This window comes from Vigna umbellata, chromosome 1 (assembly GCF_029865625.1).
Source record: "Vigna umbellata cultivar VRB3 chromosome 1, Vumbellata_1.0, whole genome shotgun sequence".
In the NCBI taxonomy this organism is placed as follows: Eukaryota; Viridiplantae; Streptophyta; class Magnoliopsida; order Fabales; family Fabaceae; genus Vigna; species Vigna umbellata.
Genome location: NC_142165.1, coordinates 9,241,745 through 9,264,252, shown reverse-complemented (window position 1 = coordinate 9,264,252; position 22,508 = coordinate 9,241,745). Strand labels below are relative to the sequence as shown.

The 22,508-nt window shown below is 34.7% G+C and overlaps 4 protein-coding genes across 4 annotated transcripts in view; 1 reads left to right on the top strand and 3 right to left on the bottom strand.

Annotated features, from left to right (window-relative positions):
* The window catches only part of EMB2771 (E3 ubiquitin ligase), a 35,395-nt gene extending 29,291 nt beyond the window's left edge, over positions 1–6,104 (top strand). The window contains exons 35-37 of the mRNA XM_047293667.2: positions 4,467–4,545; positions 4,731–4,829; positions 5,606–6,104. Of these exons, the coding sequence (XP_047149623.2) occupies positions 4,467–4,545; positions 4,731–4,829; positions 5,606–5,983 (556 nt within the window). The 3' untranslated portion in view covers positions 5,984–6,104. The remainder of the gene's footprint in view (positions 1–4,466; positions 4,546–4,730; positions 4,830–5,605) is intronic.
* On the bottom strand, positions 1,882–3,150 carry LOC148204541 (uncharacterized). Its single transcript, XM_088093594.1, has 2 exons — positions 2,702–3,150; positions 1,882–2,273 (listed from the first exon to the last, which is right to left on the bottom strand). Exons 1-2 carry the CDS (start codon positions 2,888–2,890, stop codon positions 1,893–1,895), a joined length of 570 nt encoding a protein of 189 aa, XP_087949720.1. The 5' UTR covers positions 2,891–3,150; the 3' UTR covers positions 1,882–1,892.
* A 741-nt stretch (positions 6,105–6,845) lies between the features above and the next one.
* Positions 6,846–10,251, bottom strand: LOC124821737 (xylan O-acetyltransferase 1-like). Its single transcript, XM_047293669.2, has 5 exons — positions 9,385–10,251; positions 9,121–9,292; positions 8,043–8,248; positions 7,787–7,945; positions 6,846–7,488 (listed from the first exon to the last, which is right to left on the bottom strand). The coding sequence occupies exons 1-5, from the start codon at positions 10,053–10,055 to the stop codon at positions 7,140–7,142; spliced, it is 1,557 nt and encodes a 518-aa protein (XP_047149625.2). The 5' UTR covers positions 10,056–10,251; the 3' UTR covers positions 6,846–7,139.
* An 8,412-nt stretch (positions 10,252–18,663) lies between these two features.
* On the bottom strand, positions 18,664–21,069 carry LOC124842876 (2-oxoglutarate (2OG) and Fe(II)-dependent oxygenase superfamily protein). The gene is made up of 2 exons (XM_047319471.2): positions 20,235–21,069; positions 18,664–19,182 (listed from the first exon to the last, which is right to left on the bottom strand). Exons 1-2 carry the CDS (start codon positions 21,021–21,023, stop codon positions 18,880–18,882), a joined length of 1,092 nt encoding a protein of 363 aa, XP_047175427.2. The 5' UTR covers positions 21,024–21,069; the 3' UTR covers positions 18,664–18,879.
* Positions 21,070–22,508: the final 1,439 nt, after the last annotated feature.

Here is a 22,508-nt window from a genome sequence, read left to right as displayed (position 1 = left end):
GGTGCTAAGATATGGAATTGAGTATTATGAGGTGTCTAAGCTAGATGTCGAATAGCATAATACGATGTTTCGCGGAATACTTAAGTGATTTGGTTCTCCTATCTTAACAACTTGCCTTTATGGGATGGTTTCCCAATTGCCTGGATACTTATCAAACAGTACAATACTTTTATAGAAAAGGGGAAATAATATGCTATAAAGGCAGATCACAAGTATACAATGCCTTGATCATTTGCTATAACCGTTTCTGCCAGTGTTGTTTTTCATTTCGATTGTATACAAGATTCCATCTTATCATCGTTTTTGAGCTGTAAATATCTAGTACATATGCACTTGTATCACCGAAATATATGAATGTGATAGGTTTCTGGGTATGAAACCTATCTAAAACAATCACTCACACTAACAATCAAGAACTCAAACTGTAAAAAGAATGGGTTTCTGTATTTCTATTCAACAAAGTACATGTACAACCAATATACGGGAGCCTAATCCCCCTCCATAGACAAGTTCTTGTCTCTACAAAAGAGTATTCAAAAGCTACCCTATACACTGTACCGAAACTCTATTTATAAGAGTACTAACTTCCCGCCTCTCCTACTGTTAGAAACCGTTAGGACTCATTCTTCCTTCTCCTCTCATAAACTCTCCACTCCCTAACATTACCCATCGTCTGATGATCAACCTTGCCCTCAAGGTTGAAGTCTGGATACTGGTCTTTGATAGTTAGGGCATCTTCCCAGGTAGCTCCATCTCTCCCTCTTTCCTGCCATTCAATCAAGATCTTCCGTACCATTTCCTCCCCTTGTGGTGTCTGCCTCTTGTCCAATATTCTGAGGGGCCAGAATATTGGCCCATCTTCTTGCAGGTATGCTGGCAGTTCCTTCTCCACGCCCTTCGCACCCACTGCCATCTTTAGTTGAGACACGTGGAATACAAGATGTATTATGGATGTGTCTGGTAATTGCAGCTTAAAAACTACCTCCCCTATTTGCTGCATGACTTTGAATGGCCCAAAATATCTTGCTGAGAGCTTTGGATGTAGTGTAGAGGGCATAGAAGTCTGTTTATGGGGTCTAATTTTTAGATACACCCAATCATCAACCTTAATCTCTGCTAGTTTCCCTTTTCTATTAGCGTATTTTGTCATCACATCCTGAGCTCATGACAAATGAAATCTGAGTTGCTTAAGGGCTTCATCTCTCGTCTGCAATTCCTATGCTATTGCTTTTACAAGAGTTTCCCTAGGGATGGAGGAGCTCTGCCATAAACCGTTTCGAAGGGAGTGCACTTTGCAACCCTTTGATAGCTTGTATTGTACCAGTATTCAACCCAAGGAAGTATGGAACTCCAACTTTTTGGTTGCTCCGAACAGAAACACCTCAAATAGCCTTCCAAAATTCTGTTTAAAACTTCAGTCTGCCCATTTTTTTTCTTGACCAATATAACTGGGGTAGAATAGGGGCTTGTGCTAGGTCTGAGATTCCTGTCTTCAACATTTCTGCAACCTCTTTCTCTACTTTCCCTTTCATCACGTGTGGGTACCTATATGGCTGCACATTCACAGGGTTAGCCCCTTCTTTGAGAGGTATCTGATGCACCATCTCTTTGTTTGGAGGTAATTCCCTGGGTTCGTGGAAAACCTCTGAATGAAGCTCCAGAACCTGCTTCAATTCCTCCTACTGCCTCCCTATTAACCCATGCCAGTTATCATCATCCTCTCCCCTTTCTATCCGTCCTACATTCCACACCAATGTCCATGCCTCCACCTCCTTCATCTTCAACAAAGCTTCGGGTTCCACCAATCTTCTAGCCAACTTGGGTTCCCCTTTTATGACCACCTTCTCCCCTTGTCTGAACACCATCGTCAATTCACCGCAGTTCAGGGTCACTTATCCCAGTTTGGCTAACCACTCCACTCCTAATATTATATCAACTCCTCCTAATTCGAAAAGATGGAACCTCTCCTCTATCTCGGTTTCCCCTATATTAATCACGACCTTCTTACAACAACCTCGAGTCTTTTTCCTTTGTCCGTCTCCCAGACTCAGCTGATAAGGGTGTGTGTCTTCTATTGGTAATCCTAACTCCTCCACCAGTCCTCTGCCAATGAAGTTGTGGCTAGCGTCACTGTCAATCAGAATCAGCAAAATCCTTCCCCCTACTTTTCCTTGCAGTTTCATTGTTTTCGGTTGAGTGAGGTCTCCAACCGAAAATGCTGACAACTCCATTTGTTTCTGATCTAGTTCTGCCACTTCCCCTTCAGTTTCTTCCTCTTCGTCCTCCCCCAATATAACCACTCTCAGACTTCTCTTCGGACAATGGTGGCCTGGACTGAACGACCCACCGCACCTGAAACATCGTCCTTCTTCCCTTCGTTTTAAGAACTCTGGGTATGGCAGATTTCTCGTGTTCCTCCCCCTATTATCGCTCCCCGTCGTATTTCCAACCTTCGTCGTACCACTACCAATGTTCCCTTCCTTCCTTACTGAACCCACACTCTCGGAAACTCCTTGTCGTCCTTGGATATTGCGATTGGGCTCGGACCGCGTCACCGTTCCTCCACCTCCTGTCGTATGCCCCAAGATGGTTGATTCTTGGTCACATTCCAGCCCTCAGCCTTCGCACCGCGGTGCGCCTCCTCCACGTCCCTTGCGATCCTCATAGCCGCCATCAATTCTTGAGGATCATGAGGTCTCACTTGGCTCCTGAGATCCTCCTGTAAACCAGCGAGAAAATACCCCAACAATTGTTCTTCCGAAACCCCCTTTGTCTGACCCACCAAGATTTCGAAATCTTGAACATACTCTTCCACTGTCCTGGTTTGCCTCATTGTCGCCAATCGTTCGAAAATGGTGTCCCTGTTCCTACCTCCGAATCTTATGATCATTGCTTTCTTCAGTTCTTGGCTTTGTCCTTCCAGAACTTGAACCAATAACCTGCACTACCTTCCACAGTGATGTAAGCCAGCCGCACCTTCTCCTGCTCCGTCACTCCTTGGATTTCAAAGAATTTTTCGGCCCGATTTATCCAGTTCAACGGATCGAGCCCTTCAAAGATGGGTAAATCCACTCTCTTTCTCCAACTGGGTTGCCCGTTGCTGCGTTTGACTTCTCTCTCGCCTTCCACTTCTTCTCACCTGTCCCTTCGATTCTCGTTGACAAACACTTGGCTCCCTTTTGAATTTCCCTCCTGATTTCTGGTTTATCCACCCAAGATTCGCATTACATCTTGCAAGTCCTTACGCATCATTGACGTCTTTGCCTTTAACCCGTCCATCGCAATCTCCATAGCCTCCAATTGCCCTTCGACCACGTTCAACCTCCCGTCTACTCTGCCCTCCAAAGCGCTCAATTTCCCCTCCATTTCTCCTTTCTCTCCCAAATGGATCCGGTAGATCAGACCGATTGATAGGTTTTTGGGTATGAAACCTATCTAAAACAATCACTCACACTCACATTCAAGAACTCAAACTGTAAAAAGAATGTGTTTCTGTATTTCTATTCAACAAAGTACATGTACAACCAATATACGGGAGCCTAATCCCTCTCCACAGGATAAAAGTTCCTTTCTCTACAAAAGAGTATTCAAAAGCTACCCTATACATTGTACCGAAACTCTATTCATAAGAGTACTAACTTCCCGCCTCTCCTACTTTTAAAACCGTTAGGACTCATTCTTCCTTCTCCTCTCATAAACTCTCCACTCCCTAACAGAATGAGATTTTTCTCCTCCACTATCTAGTCTACTGTTCTCTTGTCCTTAATATCCAAATCTGTTTTACAATATTTTACCCTTAATTCAAGTACCTTTTTCCATCAAACATTTGGCGATAATTTTTGACAGCTGGTTACCAAGATATAATCCATATTTGTTGTTGTCTGCAACAAATCTCTCGTTTAACTGAATGAATTATATCATCCCCAGCACCTTGCTAAATAAAATTTCTTATAATCCTATATTCAATAGGCTACACCTCTGGGAATATAGAGGCATAATTAGTCTTCAAATTATTCTTCAAACCTGAAATACCGATAGCCAAATTAATATTCAAATTGACTTCCAAGATAAAAGCACAAACTTTGTCAGTTGGATCAGGTCATAGCTGGGTATTGTGATTGATTGATTGGGATGTACGGGAGCCTCATTTTTATCTATAGTTCACAGATACAATACATTGCATGCGGAAAAGTAATCCAGAGTGTTGGATCACTTTCATCTATCTTTGTATCATATTAACGCATGCATACCTGATTGAGGGTTTCCTTCAACAAGGTTGTTTTCTTTTTTTCATTTTTGGTTCTTAAACCATTTACATTCTATTATTCCTGGGGTTCACATTGAAGATGATAGATGATGAGTCAATGAAGATTCAAGTATAAATAATTATGCAGACTTCGGATTGTATGACATTCTTTTTTTTGTAAAGGTGCAATTTCTAAATAAATTGATGAAAATGCTTGCAGATCTGATGTTGATTTCAAGGAATTTTGCTTGCAAGTATTATTTGAGTGTGTGAGCAAGGATAGACCAGCTCTTTTACAGGTAATATACAAGAAGGTTTGTTATGCTAAATTTAAAAAAAATAGTGATGGTCCAATTTAAAAACCTTCTATGCCGGTTGCATTTCCATGTTGATCATACATGCCCCATTTCAGATAATGAGATTTTGCACTTTTTAAAATTTGAATGTTATGATATTCTGCTTTAATGATGGTTTTGTTATGCAGGTTTATTTGTCATTGTACACAACTGTTGAATCGATGGCCGAACAAGTTACTAAGGGTGCCGTTGGTTTTAGTGATTCGCTCTCTATATCTGGTTTTAAGGTAGTTCTATGCTTGGTCTTGATGATTGTACTTTCTTTTTTAAGTAATAATCTATCTCTAAACTGGTTTATAAGCTCAGCTCGTTAGGTACACATCTTTTCTCTTAGCAATAGTGATCTTTGCTAGGATTTAAGTACAGTAAGAGAGTCCAACTTTAAAGACTAGTCCATTAGATGGGAGAACCTCAAAGGTTTAGGTACTACATCAAGTAACTTGTTCTGATTTGAGACTCGTCACATTGCCACCCTCTTTAATGGCCAACATCACTCTACGACTCTAATCCGGTAGCACCCCTTTTATCTTTGATGGTTTCACTGATCAATCGGTTTGCTATTTTCACCTTATTCCAGCTCTTTTCATAAACCATCTCTGAACAAAAAACATCAATAATTTTTAGGATATTTTAACCGCAGGAGGAGAACCATACATAAAATACTAGTTCATTAAATAGGAGAACCTCAAGGCTTAAGTACCACATCAAGTAGTTTATTTCACTCAATGTGTGACTCCTAAAGTCTGATTTAAACTAATTGTGATTTGTTCAAATAAAATAAATCTTAATTCTCTAAGTCTTTTAAGTTTTTGCACGAGGACGAGTCTTGATGCAATGGAAGATTGTTTGCTTGTGTGTGTGATGTCATGGTTGGTCATGACTAAAGTCTGCCTCACCTGTCGATAAGTTGGTAGACCCAATCCAGGCCCTCATATGTGCGAACCCTCTGGCCCACTCCTTATAAGCATGTTTGTGACTCGATGGTAATTGTTTCTGCTTGCAGCTTGCTCTAATTTATATCGAGGCACTGATGAATGGAAAATTGTCTGCCCCAAAAGGAGGAATTGTTCAATCAACATTTGTTGGTTCGCTTCGGAAGCAGGTGGAAGAGCTCTTAAATTGTTCCCAGGAATTGAAGGACGATTTCCATAACTACTTGAAATTGGGAAAATGGCCTGATGGAGAATCCCAAGATAAACGTTCAATTCTTCTGTCGTGGTTTCTTCAGTGGTTTGATGTACCAGCATCATCTGTAATTAGGACGACTGTAGATAGAGTTAAACCTAAGCTTATGTCGTCATCTTCAGTTCCCTTCTTGCGTCTGCTTTTTCCAAGAACTCACATTCGTGTGATCAGTGAAATAGATAGATGTTTGTCATGATTGTTGATCAGCTGTAACATTTATTGTTATTGTTATTACTATTATTATTATTATGATGATAAAGATGTGAATTTTAATCTTTTGATTGACAAATATTAATGTACAGTAGTTTTACACTGCAGGGGTGCAATTACTAGCCAGTACTTTTTCATAGGCTTCATACGTATCTACAATTTTTTGCTTACATTTTAAAACTTTTACATTCAAGTCTTATGCATCTCATTTAATGGACATCAAGGTGCGTTCTATTATTTTTAATATGGCTCTATTAGGTGATATTAAGAGTTCATTTGTTTAGCTTTTTTCATGAAAAAAAAGTTTCATTTAAAAGGCAAAAAATGAAAATTATATTTGAAAAAACATGAATCTGATGAAAGCTTATTGACTATTTTTAAAAATTACCCAGTAGCTTTCGATAAAGAACATGAGATAATTTTTTAAATGGTACTTTCTATAAAATAAAAAAGTTTAATACCGAGGGAATTAAATTTAATGGATGAGGTGCTTCATAACGAGACAATGTTTCAATGTGTCCTGCACAAACTTTTTCTCAAAGAAAATACCAACAGTATATAAAAAAAGTAGTTTGATCAATAAACAATGGCTAAGTAATTGTTTTTTTTTATCTAATTATAGAATTGTTTACTAACAAACTGATCGTAAATTTGATGTTAGTCAGGTTTCGATTTGGTCTAATTTTTTATGGACAGCGCCTCGGTTTATTTGAGTGAAAATTAAATGCAATTTCTGAAGTATCATATTTTCGAACATGCACGGGCCAAGGATCATAGTATTCAATTATTTAAAAAAATGACAAAAGACTATTTAGAAACTGAAAATTGAAGCAATTATTCTAAGAAAATAAAGAAAACCTTCGTGCTTTATTTTCTCTTCATTTAAGGAACAAGGGTTCATTGTACATTTAAGGATCTTGCTGTGCCTCCGTACTTGGCTAAATGGCTTAAGAAAGAAACATGAGTAAATAAAAGGAGGTAAAAAGGTCCAATTCCTAAAAGGAAAAAAAAGTCGATAAAAAGTGACTAAAACTTACAAAAACTGAAACAAATGCCGAGGCATTAAAGGGAAAAAGGAGAAATAATAACAATTAAGGAAATAAGAGTATGTGTGAAGATCTCTATAGGTAGTCTGATGCGGGTCAAGATTGAGAGATTATTCGTGTATAGAAGAACTCATTCCAAGTGTCAGGTAATCCTGGTAAACACCAATGGATGCAATCTGCATAATTAGTAGGATCAGCTTGCTGTTCCGGAGTTAGCATTTTGCCTTGGCGTATGGTGTAAACAGAAGTGTGTGCATCTTTTCTCAGCTCTGATAAAGTAGTGATGTTAATGAAGTACACTGGCACCTTCATTGTTTCTGTCACATTGTTGGCAATTGCAAAAAGTCGACGATCTGTTCCCACATCCAATGGGCTTGACATGTTCACCACAGGAGTCGTTTCTTTAGCACATTTTATTCCATCTGGGTTGTTCCAATTCTCAGGCCTACATAACCACATGCTTATATGTAAATTTCAATCCAAAGGGTATAAAAAAAAAGTAGCAAATGTGTTGTTGCATACTGTAAATTTCACTGATTGACAGAAAATTGCAAGTGGGTTAAACTGTTTGGTACTATCTGGTGTCACTGAAGATTCTTATAGAGTTTTTACATTACTTAAATTTTATTGTACCTTTTCATGTCTTTTATCTATGTTGCGTCTACATAACTGTTTCATATTATAAAAATCAATGCCTGCTGATTCTTGTAATTTAAATATGAAAAAGCATTAAGAAAACTTACTTGATGTGTAGAGGGGACGTGCTGCTGAAGAAAACTTTGGTTCTATTTGGGTCAATGTTCTCATCTACCCATTTGGACCATGTTTTGAGGACTCTCTCATATGCTATTGGCCGAGGAACTTCATCGTACTCCGTGGACCCTTCATCGAATGATCCTCGTCTGTTGCATCACACAAGAATCCGCAAACTCAACAATTTCCTTCAAAATTACGAAACCTTAAAGAAAGGGAAAAAAATTAATTATCATTTGTTCTTACAGGACTTTCATAGTGAAAGTGTTCATCCACCAAATATAGGTGTTGAAGATCAAGAAGTCTGCATCCTTCCAATTCACTCCATGCTTTTTTATCGATTCAGGCATGATTATACGGTTCAATATGCTGTGCATGTTTGGATCATCTGAATTTGACTCTACGAGGAATGGTGCCCAATAGAATTCCACAGTTGTAACATGCTCTGGCTCCTACACAAAAATAACCAACCACATAGTACTACTCAGCAAGAGTGCATTCTAAGACATGTTAATCCAATATTCCCGACAAAATGTGTGCTTTCTTAACTACCAAGAGATAGCCACAATCTCCCAAAACAAGAACTTTCACACAAACGCCAAACAAGTAGGTAGCTTGGAACTTAAAAAACTTCATATTAGGTCATCAAATGCAGTGCCCCACCACCCTCATGCACCAAATGATTATATTTTCAGCTTTGCACCGGCTCTAGCTCACAAGGGTAAAGTCTAATTAATGAAGAAAAAGTAGCACTTGAGCAGTCAAATAATATAATATATGTGATGGTCTTTTGAGGGAAATTTACCTAAAAAAAGCTTAACAATAATAAAACTATAGCTAAACTTAAGAGAGTGCACTATTTTTAACTCAATTTTAAGATAAACTTTTTTTTTTATCTTTATTCAATTGGATTTTCTAACAATATGCAATTATGAATTCTGATTATCAAATGGGGCAGCTGGGATAACTATAATCTCAATAAATTTCCATCTAATATCTAAGTATTTTTAGCTTCCTCATTGGAAAACTCACCCGACAAAAGTTCACACTCAAACAACATCTATACAAGACATGTTTATAGGAGTTTTTTTCTAGAAGTTCATTATAAAAACGACATGTTTATTTGGAGGAGTTTTACTACAAATTCATTAATTTAAATTTAACTCTTTGAAGTTCTTTTTTTAGCTTTTACGTAATGTTAATTTTTTCCTTATTTTTCAGTAGGACTTGACGGAGAAACTCATCTTTCATTCCCATAATATAATGTCTTCCCCAGTTGTCATACTTGAACAAGAAGAGAAAAAGGAGAAACGCAATTACGAACCATGATTTTGAAGATGGCAAGAGAACCAGTCTTGTACCATGTCTTGTTATGCGAAGGAACCGCAGAATTGACCATACAAACCATTGATTCCCACTGGTTCCTATTCAGCGAATCTCCGACAAACATAAGCCTCTTCCCTCTGATCTTCTCAAACAAAAGCTTCGGTTTGAACCTTAACGATTTCATAAAAACGCAAACAACATAAGAACACTACCAAAAGAAAAAGACAAAAACTTAGAAGATTGAGGACAGAAAGAAAAATACTTTGGCAGAGAACAATCTCTTGGCTTCCATTTCCAGTTCTGATACAAAGAATCAGGTCGTCCATTCTTCATGCATGTCACTTGTGAAGTGAGAAACTCACACTGATCTTCTTTATACAAAGGGTGTGTCACGTTATCCAAAACCCACTCGCCAGTATACAAGTCACAATCTTCTGGAGGCAGTTCAACTTTCTCTTCTTCCTCTTCCTCTTCTTCTTCTTCTTCTTCCACTTCTTCCTCTTCCTCCGCACGTGGCAGTTCAATCTTCTTCTCTTTCTCCACAACAGTTTTCAAATCAACACGCTCCTGTGCCTCATCAGAATCTTCATCCTCTCCGCCACTCTTCTCTAGTTGCGCCCTTGAACTCTTCGAAACCGTCACCGTGACAGTGTCTTCAGCCTCCCTTTGAACAACACCACTCTCTTCCACCTCTTTTCTCGCTCCCCCTTCAACAGAATCAACCTCTTTCCCTACTCCTTCCTGTGTTTCACGCGCTTTGTGACTCGAAAATGGGAACTCGGCAATGGACTTAACGTCCTCGTTGTACATGAAGAGACCAAAGAGGAATATCGAAAACACGACCACGAAGATAGAGAGGTTGTTGTTCTTTCGACCCTTCATTGCCCCCATCTCCGAGGTGAATAGAGGAGTTTTCCTTCGAAGAGGCTGCATGGGGGAGAGAGAAGAAAGAAGTGATATCAGAAAAATAGTAACAATGACAGTAATCTCTGAGCAAAGAAGATGCAAAGAGAGGTAGAGATATAGGCAGGAGAGGAAGTAGAGACATTGAAATTGTAGTATTAGGTTGGGTTTGTTCGTTTAATTAAGGTTTGGTGAAATGGTGTTGTCTTTCAAGAATATACAAGAGGCTATTGGTGGAGGAAAGTTGTCTTTCTCAATTCTCAAGCTAGGATTATCTATATATGTTGATCTATTTTCTTATAAATATGTGTATGAAAAATAAAAAGTTTGCTTTATTTTATTGTTGTTGTAATTTTAGTTGAGTTTGAAGATGGAAGTGGTTGTTCTTGTGTTTAGGACAATACGTGATCTCAAAGGCAGCTTGAAAGTTGGTAGCAATCACAGTCAGTGGCAAAGGGTGGTGGTTTTTGGAGTTTTGGTGGACACAATGTTGCTGTCTTTCGGTTTTCACTCTTCAGATTTTAAGGTAACTTTAATTGATGGTGAGAGAGTTGTGTTGTGTTCTTTTGTGTTGTGTCGTTGCGTTGAGTGTAGATTCAACAAATCTATATAAGTCAACTAATATTTTTAAATGCCATAACATAATTTGTAAAGTTACCATACAAATTTTGAAATTTAACTGCAGACATATATAATATATGAACAAACAATAATGTTATTATAAAGGGAAATAGACATAACATATATATGATGTTGTATGAGCATCAATAGAAATAATGACAGATTTTTGAATGAGTTATTATGAAATATGTATCACGTCTTAAAAGGTACTGATATTAAATAATAAATTTAGACATTGATTTGGATAATTTAATATTATGACAAACCATTCGTCTGCCACAATCCAAACATGTTGAGAAGTAAAAAGGTACACTTTTCAACAGATATGCATTAGACCAAACTTAAAGGTGAGATAGAACATACAACTGAAGAGGCTCTACACCGTTAAGAGGAGAATGAATTGGTGAAAACAAAATTATATTGCCTAATATACTTCTAAGAATACTTTTTGAATTACTTAATAAAAAATTAAAAAAATAAGAGATAGAAGAAAAGGAGCATTAAAAGTTTTTGGCTAAATGATTTTTTAATGATTTTTTTTTTCAATTTTATCCATTTGGAATATTATTAAATTTCGGTTTGACCAAGAAAAAATTAAATCAGTAAACACACTTTGAATAGTATTTGGGTAGTTGAATAAGAGATAATATATATTTATCCAAAGTATGTAGTTTTTCTTTTTCATTTTATTAAAGTTATGTAAAACTTTTTTAGCTAAATGGTATGTGTAATATTTCACGTGTGAAAAAGGAATTTCACCATCGATTATAAAATAATTTTTACATATAATGTGAAGATAAACTATTTTATAATTTATTTAGAGATGAAATATAAGTTTTTTAATAATATTTTGAGCATGAAAAAACTATTTAACCTTTAACACAACATAAAAAATTAATAATTTCAATCTACAAATGTAAAGAGAAAAAATAAATAAGTTAAAATATAAAAGAATTTTTTATGTTAAATGTATAGAAACTCTTTAAGACTTAATTATAAATAATTAAAATATAATAAATGCATTGAATATATTCTTAGCCATCTAGATTTGTGAACTTTCTATCACTTACATCACCTAATGTTTTGATAATTTAATGAAGATTGACCCAATCGTTGCCTCCAGATTTCTCATGCAAGAAAGATCTTGAATCCTTTCACATAGTTGCTCTTAATAAAATAGTATTTTGTTTATATTAATACGTTCTTCTTGGTTTCAATTCCGTGTCAAATTTATTCTTTTGCTAACATCAATTATAACGGTACAACAATTTTGTCACGAATGACTTGTTCAAGCTTTTGAATTTTTTATTTATTTCTTGGACAATTCCATACTTGTCTCTCTCTCTCTCCATATTTTTAAACAAAATATATAAAATAAAAGAGAGGGGAAAATGAATGCAGTTGAAGAGTTAGCCAAAAACATGTGAAAACCACACCTTCTGAACGCTTATATATATATATATATATATATATATATATATATATATATATATATATATATATATATATATATATATATATATATATATATATATATATATATAAATAATAATATGTTTTTTCCTTTAATTTTTAGTAAAAATTAAAATTAGTCTCTTTTTAAAATTTTTGATCAATTTAGTCTTTTAATTTTAAAAATATGAATTTAATTTTTTAATTAAATTTTGTTAAGTTTATTTAACATTTTAAACATATTTTATAATAAAAAAATTTGATTAAATTATTTAATGTTTCAAGGTATTTATGACATTTGAGTTATTACCTTGTTTGATATTTTTTTAATATTAATTAAGAAATATATTTAAAATTTCAAACAAATTTAAAAATTTAGTTAAAAAACTTAAATTGATGTAGTTTAAAAATGAAAAACTATATTAATCCAAAGTTTTAAAAATGAATTAATTTTAGTTTTCACTTAAGATAAAAACATATTTAATCCTATATTTAATATCAATATTTATTATCCGAATTATTAAGGCAAAACTTTAATATATCATAAAGTAATTTAAACCAATGTTTTTATATAGCTGAACTATTTTATGCTAATTTTATTTTAAGACGTAATTATACTAGAGCGTTCTTTTTTCCCTAAGAAGTTGGTATGGTGATGATTAATTTAGTGGGACAAGAGAAAGATATATATAAAAATTAGAAGCAGTTTCAAAGATAAACTTCTAAAAGCATCAAAGGCAAACATCTTATTAACTTTGAGATGTATATATCATATTAGCTAAACGGCAACATCACGGTGTCAAAGCAAACTAAAAGCATTAACGACCCTTGCATAAATATGTGGAAGGTGATCACCTAATTGTAACTAACATGTGAAAATGAATAATGTAAGGGAAAATAGCACTATTAAAAAAAAAAAAACAAAAAAACAAAAAACAACGTACGTGGTCCAAGTCCAAGGATGAATCATGTTTCATGCTCACCAACATTTCTTTTTCCTTTTCTTTTAGTTTTTCGTATTATTCTATTTTTGAGCAAGGCCCTTCCAACGATTAGATTCGGCCCTTTCTTTCTTTCACATTTCTATTTTCATGCCATTTCTTTCTACACCTCAAAAAATTTTGTATTCCGAAATATATATAATTCGGAATAAAAAATTTATATTCTGGATATATATTTTAAAATATAAAATATATTTAAATTATATATTTTAGAATATATGATTTAAAATTAGTTTTTTGTATTTTAAATTGTGCATTTCAAATACGAAAATTTGTATGAGATAATATATTCTGGAATATAAATTTAAAATTATATTGCAAATTGTATATTTCGAAATATAAATTTTTTGTTTCAGTTTCGGAATATAATAATTTATGGGAATGTAGAAAAAAAAATTATGTAGGTGCAAAAAGAAACTGGCCTATTTTCATTTCTGGATATCAGTTTTTTGGCGCCCTGCTAAATGGACGTGGTTTCTGTTGGAGGGTTAAATCTTTAGCAAAACAAATTCCAATTTCAATATAGTAGATTGTTCTAAATTTAACTTAACTACGCTTCTGGTGTAAACATTACAAAGTCATTATATGTTAGATTTTCCTAATAAAATTACTAATTTTGAGGACATTGACATAAAAAAAATTGTTTATCAGAGGTTAATTAACCTCTCATGGATTTTTAGGTAACGGAAATATTTTTTAACATTCATTAAGTTTCAAAGGTTTATTTCAAAATCTCATCAAAATATTCTACTTATTTTAAACTTAAGTAAATTTGATGAAAAAAACAATGAAGTCTACCAACCTCATGAAAGAGTATATTAACCCTATGAATGAAGGAAGTAAGATGTACAAACTTTATGAAGATGTACCAAGCCTATGGATATAAAAAGTGAGGTGTACAAATCTCGTGAAGGATGTATCAATCTTATGATGAAGGAATTGAGGTGTACAAACATCATGAATGAAGTGAGGTGTATGTTTGATGCTAATTTCCAATCTGTCAGGGATGTCTTAGCCCATCCTAGTTGGTGTTAGGTTATGTTTAATGAATTAAGTGTTCTTCAAAATAGTGAAATTTAGAAGCTCATCTCATTACCGTTTGAAAAATCTATTGTTGGTTACAAGTAGGTTTGTGCTATCAAAGTAAGTTCTTATGGTACTATTGATCACCTCGAAGCTCGTTTATGGCCAGTAGCAAAAATGACTTTTGTTCATTTATTTATAGTTATGATTGTCCTTCAACAATAGTCTCTTTGTTAACTGGATGTCAAAAATGTTTTTCTTAATTAAGATTTGCAGGAAGAGATTTATATGGAGTAATCTCTAGGATTTGTTGCTCAGGGAGGATTTTTTGAATTGATATGTCCTCTTCACAGATCTTTATATGGTCTAAGATAGTCTCATAAGGTTTGGTATGGAAAATTTAACAATGTTATTCAACAATTTGGTATGACTCGACGTGAGACATATCATTCAGTCTTTTATCGCCACTTAAGTGTTGTATGTGTCTATTTGATTGTATATGTTGATGACATTGTTTTTACAGATAGTGACCACCATGACATCTCCCATATGAAACAATATCTTTATCACCATTTTCAAACTAAAGATCTTGACAAACTTAGATATTTCTTGGGTATTGAGGTAGCATAATCCAACAATTATATCGTTATATCTTAAAAGAAGTATGCATTGAATATTTTGGAGGAAATTGGGTTGATGAATTCAAAATTTGTTAACACACCCATCTTAATACCAACAGCGAAGCCTATTTCAAATTCTGAGCAATATAGAAGATTAGTTAGAAAATTGAATTATCTTACAATTACTTGTTCTAACATTTCCTTTGTAGTTAGTGTAGTGAGTCAATTTCTCAGTTCCCCATGTGAAGATCATCGAAATGAACTCATTTGTATATTGAAGTACATTAATGAAAAGGTTTGTTATATGGTTCCAATAACCATAAAAGAGTTATTTGTTATTCATATGCTTATTGGGTAAGATCTCCTTTTGATGTAAGATCTATTTCCAAGTATTGTATCTCCATTATGGTAACTTGATCTCTTGGAAGAGAAAGAAACAAAGTGTTGTGGAAAGATTTAGTGTGTTGTGCGAAGATTTAGTGCAGAAACAAAATATAGAGTTATGGTGTCAACCACTTGTGAACTTGTTTGGCTTATGCAATTACTTAGAGAGTTATAATTTGAAGATGTCACTCAAATGAAACTTATGTGTGACAATTAAGTTGCTCTTCATATTAATTTTAATCCTTTCATAAGATGACCAAACACATTGAAATTGATTGTCATTTCATTTGAGAGAAGATTGTATCTAAAGATATCAAGATTGTGTTTGTTAACTCAAGTGATCAATTAGTAGATATTTTCACTAAGTTTTTACGGAAACTGATAATTGATCATATTTGTAACAAACTTGATACATATGATTTTGTATACATAAACTTAAGAGAGTAGTAAATATATTATATTTTATCTTTTATATATCTTTTATTTCTTCATTATTAACTTTTTCTATCATTAGCCAATATTTCTTTTTATCATAAATACAAACCCTGTGTGAAAGAGTTAATTTTATATCTAATTTCTTTTATATTCAATATCAGTAAATAAATTAAAGTATATTTATCGCATATAATATAAATTTATTTATCACAATTAAATAAAAATAAATATATAGTCTAACAATGAATATTAAAGAGAATATAATAAATCTTAAGGTAATAGTTTATATAGTAATACCAACATTAAGTTTGTGAACCTTAATATTTCGTAAAAGAATTACAAACTTAATAAAATACTTGATTATAAATAAAAATGATAAAACAAAAAACTAGATAGAATAGTGTAGTGCCCTATTTAGAAGGATTATTGTATTTATTGGTTATAATAACTTTATCATAATTGTTTTAAAAATTTATATTTAAAATAAGTTTAATCATATAAACAAATTTACGTTGATAATCCGAGAAAGTGAAATCAAATAAAAATAAAATTATTTTTATTAAAAATATTGATTATTTAAAATATAATAATTGAAGTTATACTTTTAAGAGTAAATACAAGTATATTTAGATTCTAGCGCTCTGTTCACTTGGAGGAGATGATTTGGGGAGAACCAGTGGATGAATTTGATAAGATTTGAGGATAACTTTTTTGTTTTTTATTTGAGTAGATTTGGAGTGGAGTGAGAGCGGATTTGAAAGTAAAGTTTACAAAAATTATTGTAGAATTTGATGAATGTGATAAGTAAAAAAATTTGTTTAATTGATATAAATTAAATATTACTAAAATATCCTTAATAGTAAAAGTAATATAAAATTGTAATGGTTAATATTATATATAATTGTAAAAATTATTATAAGAAGAGAAAAAATAAAAATTAATTTTTAACATGAAAAAAATTGTATTATTATTATTATTATTATTATTTTGTTATTATTATTAAATAAATTTGCAAAAACAAAAGGGGTTTAGCTTGTCATGAAACTATTGCTTCACAGGGCAAAGAAAACAAACGTGCAGGGGCAAGAAAGGTTTTTGAATTCAAATATCCTCAAATCTCTCTTGCACAACGAAGATGGAAAAAATCACCCATCCCCAGATCACCTCTTTTCTTTACTTCTAAATACGTTTAAGTGAACATGGAAACAGTTCCAAATCCATATGTGCTAATATTTGTAAACAGTACCATGACTCCAAATGGACAGAGCATTAATGTTCTTTTATCATTACTTTTAGGTTTAAACATTGGGATTATCTTCGTATTTATTGTAGAATCTTAAATGAGTCATCGTTTTTTAAATTGTCAAAATTGGGTCTATATATTTGTAAAATTAAGTTAATTGGGTCCAAATATGTGTAAAATCGAGTTAATTGGATTCTCTTCGTTAAGTTTTCACAGACGACGTTAAACAGATGTTGAGCTTGTGTATTAAATTGAATGACTTATGTGTTGTAGAATCAACAATTTCACATGGAAAAGTAAATTCTTTATGTTCTTGGGACCACACTTCTTCTTCAACTGCACACTAACCCGACGAGCCACCTTTCCGCTTGACGATGCGCCGCTTGACCATTGTTCATCGAAGCCAGGTTTGTGCCTAGTGACCTCCTACCGCCGCAAAATAAACGGAGGAGGAGCGGAGATGCATTGCGGTGGCGCGTTTGAAAGCGCCACCGACTTCTTCTCTGTCTTCGGCGTCAATTTCTTCACCGGCTTGCATCCGTCGACTATAGGTCGGACTTTGTTGCTTGCCGGGACAAGCATTGGACGCGCGTCGGGGTCGGCGACCGCGAAGTTCATGGATCGGACTTTGGGTGGGCTCGACATTGCAAACCCTGCACTCAAAAGCCCTTCTTCTCGAACTCACTCTTAGGTCAATGCCGAATTCGAAATTCAAATTTTAAACCTTCTCAAACAGAATAAAAAAAGCTATTTGTTTTTTGATAAAGTCTTGGGTTTTTGAAATTTGAGTAGTGGGACTACTTAGCAGGTTCGAAGATTGGTGATGATTTTTCATGGTGGCTCTTGAGACGCGAAGTGGTGGTGCTGATTTGAAGTTCACGATTTTGGATTTTAGGGTTTATTTGCAGGTTCGATTTGCGGCTAAAGCTCCCACGGTGGACTAACAATTCAAGGGTTTTCCTTTTGTTTGGTTCTGTAATTTCTTATTTTCAAGTTGGATCGGTGAAGAAGGTGTGAAGGAGTTTTTGCTTATGGGTTTGTAGGTCGCAATGTTGTGAATTGTTGATGAAGGCGTGAGGCTTCTACACGATCTATGCGATGAAGGCGAATTAGTGGTTTGTGATTTCATGATCTCGCGAGGAAGACGATGGAGGCTTCGCGTGGCAATCATTGAGGCGTGGCTTGGGATTTAAGTTTTTTTGGCTTTGGTTTGAGTTTGTAGGTTGACGAAGATGGAGAAGAAGGTTCCCTGGTGGGTTCCATTTTTGGTGGCGCATTTTCTGGTTGGGTTAGAAGAAGATGGTGGATCCGGCGAGGTTGACAATGGAAGGTTGTGGCTTAACGGTGTTGATGGTTGTGTAGCACGGTGGTGGTACTAGCGAGGATGGTGGCGACGCATGGTTAATGACGACTAAGGTTTCTATGGAGAAGACGAAGTTAATGAATGAGAGTTTTTTTTTGTGAATGGAAATTTCTGATGGTAAGAATTTACTTTTCCACGTAGAATTGTTGATTCTACAACACATAAGTCATTCAATTTAACACACAATGTCACACCATTTAAAAAAAATACAACTCAATATCTATTTAACGCCGTTTATGAAAACTTAAACGAAAATTGACTTAATTTTATAAATATATGAACCTAATTTTAATAATTTAAAAAATAAAAACTCACTTCCAACAAACAAATACGAGTGAGGTGGATAAAAGGATTTAAACCTTACTTTTAAAGTAATATAACAAAAACTAGTTTTTCTTCCTCCTCTACTCTTCTTCATAGATAGATAGATGGATATTATATTCAATGTTTAATAATACTTCACTGAAAGATATAATTGAAAGGCACTGTATGGTGATGGCAGAATTGTACCCAAACTGACACACACTGAATTATAGATTGAAAGGGGCACAGTTCTCTAACTTCAAAATCAATCCAATAAATAAATGAAGCATATACATCTCATTATTGTAGTCCTTTCACCCATCTAAAACTGGACCAACATCACTGACATCAGAAATTAATGAATTTCACAAAAAGAGATGGCTGAGAACAACAACTTCATCTGCAACTTCTAAGCAACACGATACCTATCCAATGGATCATTGAAAAGGATGAGTTCGTGGTATACCCTCCAAGCGTAGTCGTCAAAATCGAAAGACTTGAACACCTTCTCTTCTCCTTCATCACCACACTCTTTTTCTTCTTCAACCTCTTCCTTTCTCTCATAGCTTGCTTTCGGAACAAGTGGAGCCACTCTGCTTTCTGTCGGAAGAGTTATCAGCAACGACATTGTTATGCTCCGTGAACCTTTTTCCTCTCCCACTGTTGCAACTGGTCTGCCTCTAACTTTCTTCAACTTCCCATTGCTCCACACCTAGACAATAATATTGCTTAAATTCATATAGTAGCTCATTTCGTCAATGCATTATAGAAAATTGTATGAAGCTATAAAGACACAACACACACACAAAAACACTTGGGGACACTATGGTTTTTCTCTTTTCACTTTTTTCTTTATATTGGAGGAGATGGGTGCCCTATGCATGATATAGCATTTGAGATTTGAGGGGCTTTTGCCTCGTCCCCTTTTTCTGAGCTCAATTGGTGATTTTTCAACTTTAGGGCACATCCCGACACAGGGACATTGCTAACCACTGCATTATGAGCTGCTTGGGTATAATAAAGAAGGGGCCCAACCAACATAAATTATCTGCTGGCTCAAAATCAGGATTTCTACGACATGTACACTGAAAACAATAATGGTTATTTCATTTTATACCATCGTAATAAACATATTTTAATTATTATATATCATTCTTAAAGTTACAAATAATGTAGAATGACAACACCCAAAGAAAACATTTCCCTCGTTTATTAAACAACAAAAAGAAGAGTCACTTTAAAAAAATGATTAATATTAATTTGTTTGTACTTTACTGTTTTGACTTTATATAAAAATCATAATTTTTTTCCTTAAACAAGTATGTTAATTAAAATAAGTAATAATTAAACCTTAAGAAAAAAGGAAAAGACATGTCAGATAGCTAAAATGCTGCCTCGTTAGCTGGAATAACATAGTTCAAATATTCAGCTGTTTTTTCAAACTTCAAATTATGGAAGTTTCAAGATCAAACTATGCATGCACTGGAGGACACTAGAGTAATTACAACTCACACCTAACTTTAAACTATAGCCAACATGATTACGTGACAAACTGACAATCTTACTTATAAGCTTTTTCCCGAAACCAAGCCACTAAGTAGGAGAAACCAAAAAAATAAATAAAATATTTCAAAAGCAAGAAGATAACACAACATAATTAACAAATATCCAAACCATAAAGCTCACAGGTCATTAATAACATTAACAAGCCACAAAAACATTTATTAATTAATTAAAAACATACCTAAAAAATAATTAGTTTACCTGAGCAATATCACCAACAGTGACCAAAATCGACTCCACGTGTGGTAGCACAGAAACCCATCCCGAATCCGACAGCATCGAGTACTTCTGATTCCTAATCTGGTACTGTAGCCCGATTATAAACGGGTAAAACCCACCCGATTTGTTTCCTGGCACAGACTCCGAAATCCATAGGAGAGAACGTAAGCGGGTCGGGTCATCCCGCGTCGGATTTTCGCATCCCAAGGCATTGGTTAACTCATCAACGATCTTCAACCCCAGGTTCTCCAGCGCGCGTGCGAACTCGCGCAGAGAGGCTAGAGAGAGCTCGGTCGACTCAGTCGAGCACGCGGAGTCGAAGCGGAATGACTCGACGAGTTCTTCGTCGTCGTCTTCGTCGCCGCGGCCGTAGCCGAGAGGCCAGCTTTCTAGGATAAGAGACTCTTTCTGGTCGCGAGGAAGGTCGAAGAGCGCGAGGGCTTCCGACTCGGCCGCGTTGGCGAGCTCGGGGGGAACCGAGTGATCTGTGAGTTGCGCGTAACCGAGTTGCGAGACACCGGAGAAGATGTCTTTTAGGGAGGAGAGGGAAGGGAGACGTGTGGCGGCGGAGGAGGAAGAGGATGAGCGGCGCGTGGGGAGGGAGAGCGTGGGCGGGAGGCGGTGGAGGAGGCGCGAGAGCGCGTCGGCGGTTTCAGAAGAGGACAGGAGGTTGTCGTGGTGCGCCGCTGGTGTTGGCGGCGGAGCTGAGGTGGCGCCTCCATAAAGGTTCGGTAGGAGTTGGTGTTGTTGCTCTTGAGTTGAAGAGGCCATGACGTGAGAGAATAATAATAGTACAATATAACGACAGTGTGAAAAATTTTGGACCTCGTTGTGTTGTTATATATTGAGCTAATTTTGATGAAAAGGAGCGTGCGAATATGGGAAACAAAGAAAATTTCACACGTGTGATGGAGCAGTCTATTTGCTTTTTTCCACGACTCTGATAAGGTTTTATTGCTAACATAATGATTATTCGTCCTCGTGGTTCCAAATGAGACAATTTAGTTAACGATGTATTGGTTGGCAGTCATTGAAACAAATGGGAATTTGGGTTGGAATATTTTTAAACGCATTAATGACCTAATGTAGCTTATGGAAATTGCCAACACGATTAAGAGAAACATTCACATTTGAGGAGGTTTAATTTGACATTATTGATTATATTAATGTTTTACTTTTTATTATAAAATAAGGAATTGTCTCTCATAATGAACTTGAATTAATGGATAATAATGTGAATACTGAGACGAAAGTGATACTAAGGAGTTTAATGTTTGTGACCTACATAAACTTAGGCTAAAATTAGAAACTTATAATAATATATTAATAATATTTTATCCTCCTCAGGTATTATATACATATAATAAGGTTTACTTATTTATATTTTTTCTTCTCTCAAACACTGTTAAGACCACCACCACCTCACGTTAATCAGTTTGCAACTATTTAAATTTGTACACTACAATTGAAGCGCAATATTGCTCTGTGCAGTTGCATCCTTTTAATTTAGTAAATTAATTAGAGGAGATGTTTCCTTCATACATAGATGTTTGTAAAACCATTGTGTGTCATCTTTTAAAAGTAATATGTTTGGTGCGTCTAACAGTCAGTGTTAAATAAACAAAAAACAAGTAACAGTGACATAGAATATCTTGAATGAAGAGATATGAGTCTAACCCCATTGCTTTAATCTTTGGCAGATTTGCATAAAAAAAATGGTAGCTTTAAAAGGTATGCAGGTTTAGAGTTAGGGGTGATAGTTAGTGGCAGCCTTGTGTGTTTTCTTTTGTGAGGAAAAGATGCATCTCTCATGGCAGCAAAGGACATGCATCTCTGACTCCGTGTTTGTTTTATTCATCTTTTTCTTTCATTTTTTACATCAAAACAAAACTTATTTTTAATGCTAACAAATTGACAAAATTACGAAGAAATAGTTTAATACACTTATAATGAAACCAACTTTCAAAAATGGAAATGTAGAACAAATTCAAACGTATTGTTTAATAACATATGATATTGTTGCTAACAATATTATTAATTTCTTTAATAATGTAAATTGGTTTTCTATCTTTTTCTTAGTTTTCTTTTTGTGCATGTGAATCATCTTGTTTCTCATGTAGTGTTTGAGCTTTCTATAAGAGTTTATATTTATCAATGATCCTAATTGTGTGTATTGATCGTGTTTGTGTTGTTCGTAAGAGCATATAGAGCTTCTTGTGTGCCTCAAGGTGTTTTTAGGATTCTTGAGAAGTTTGG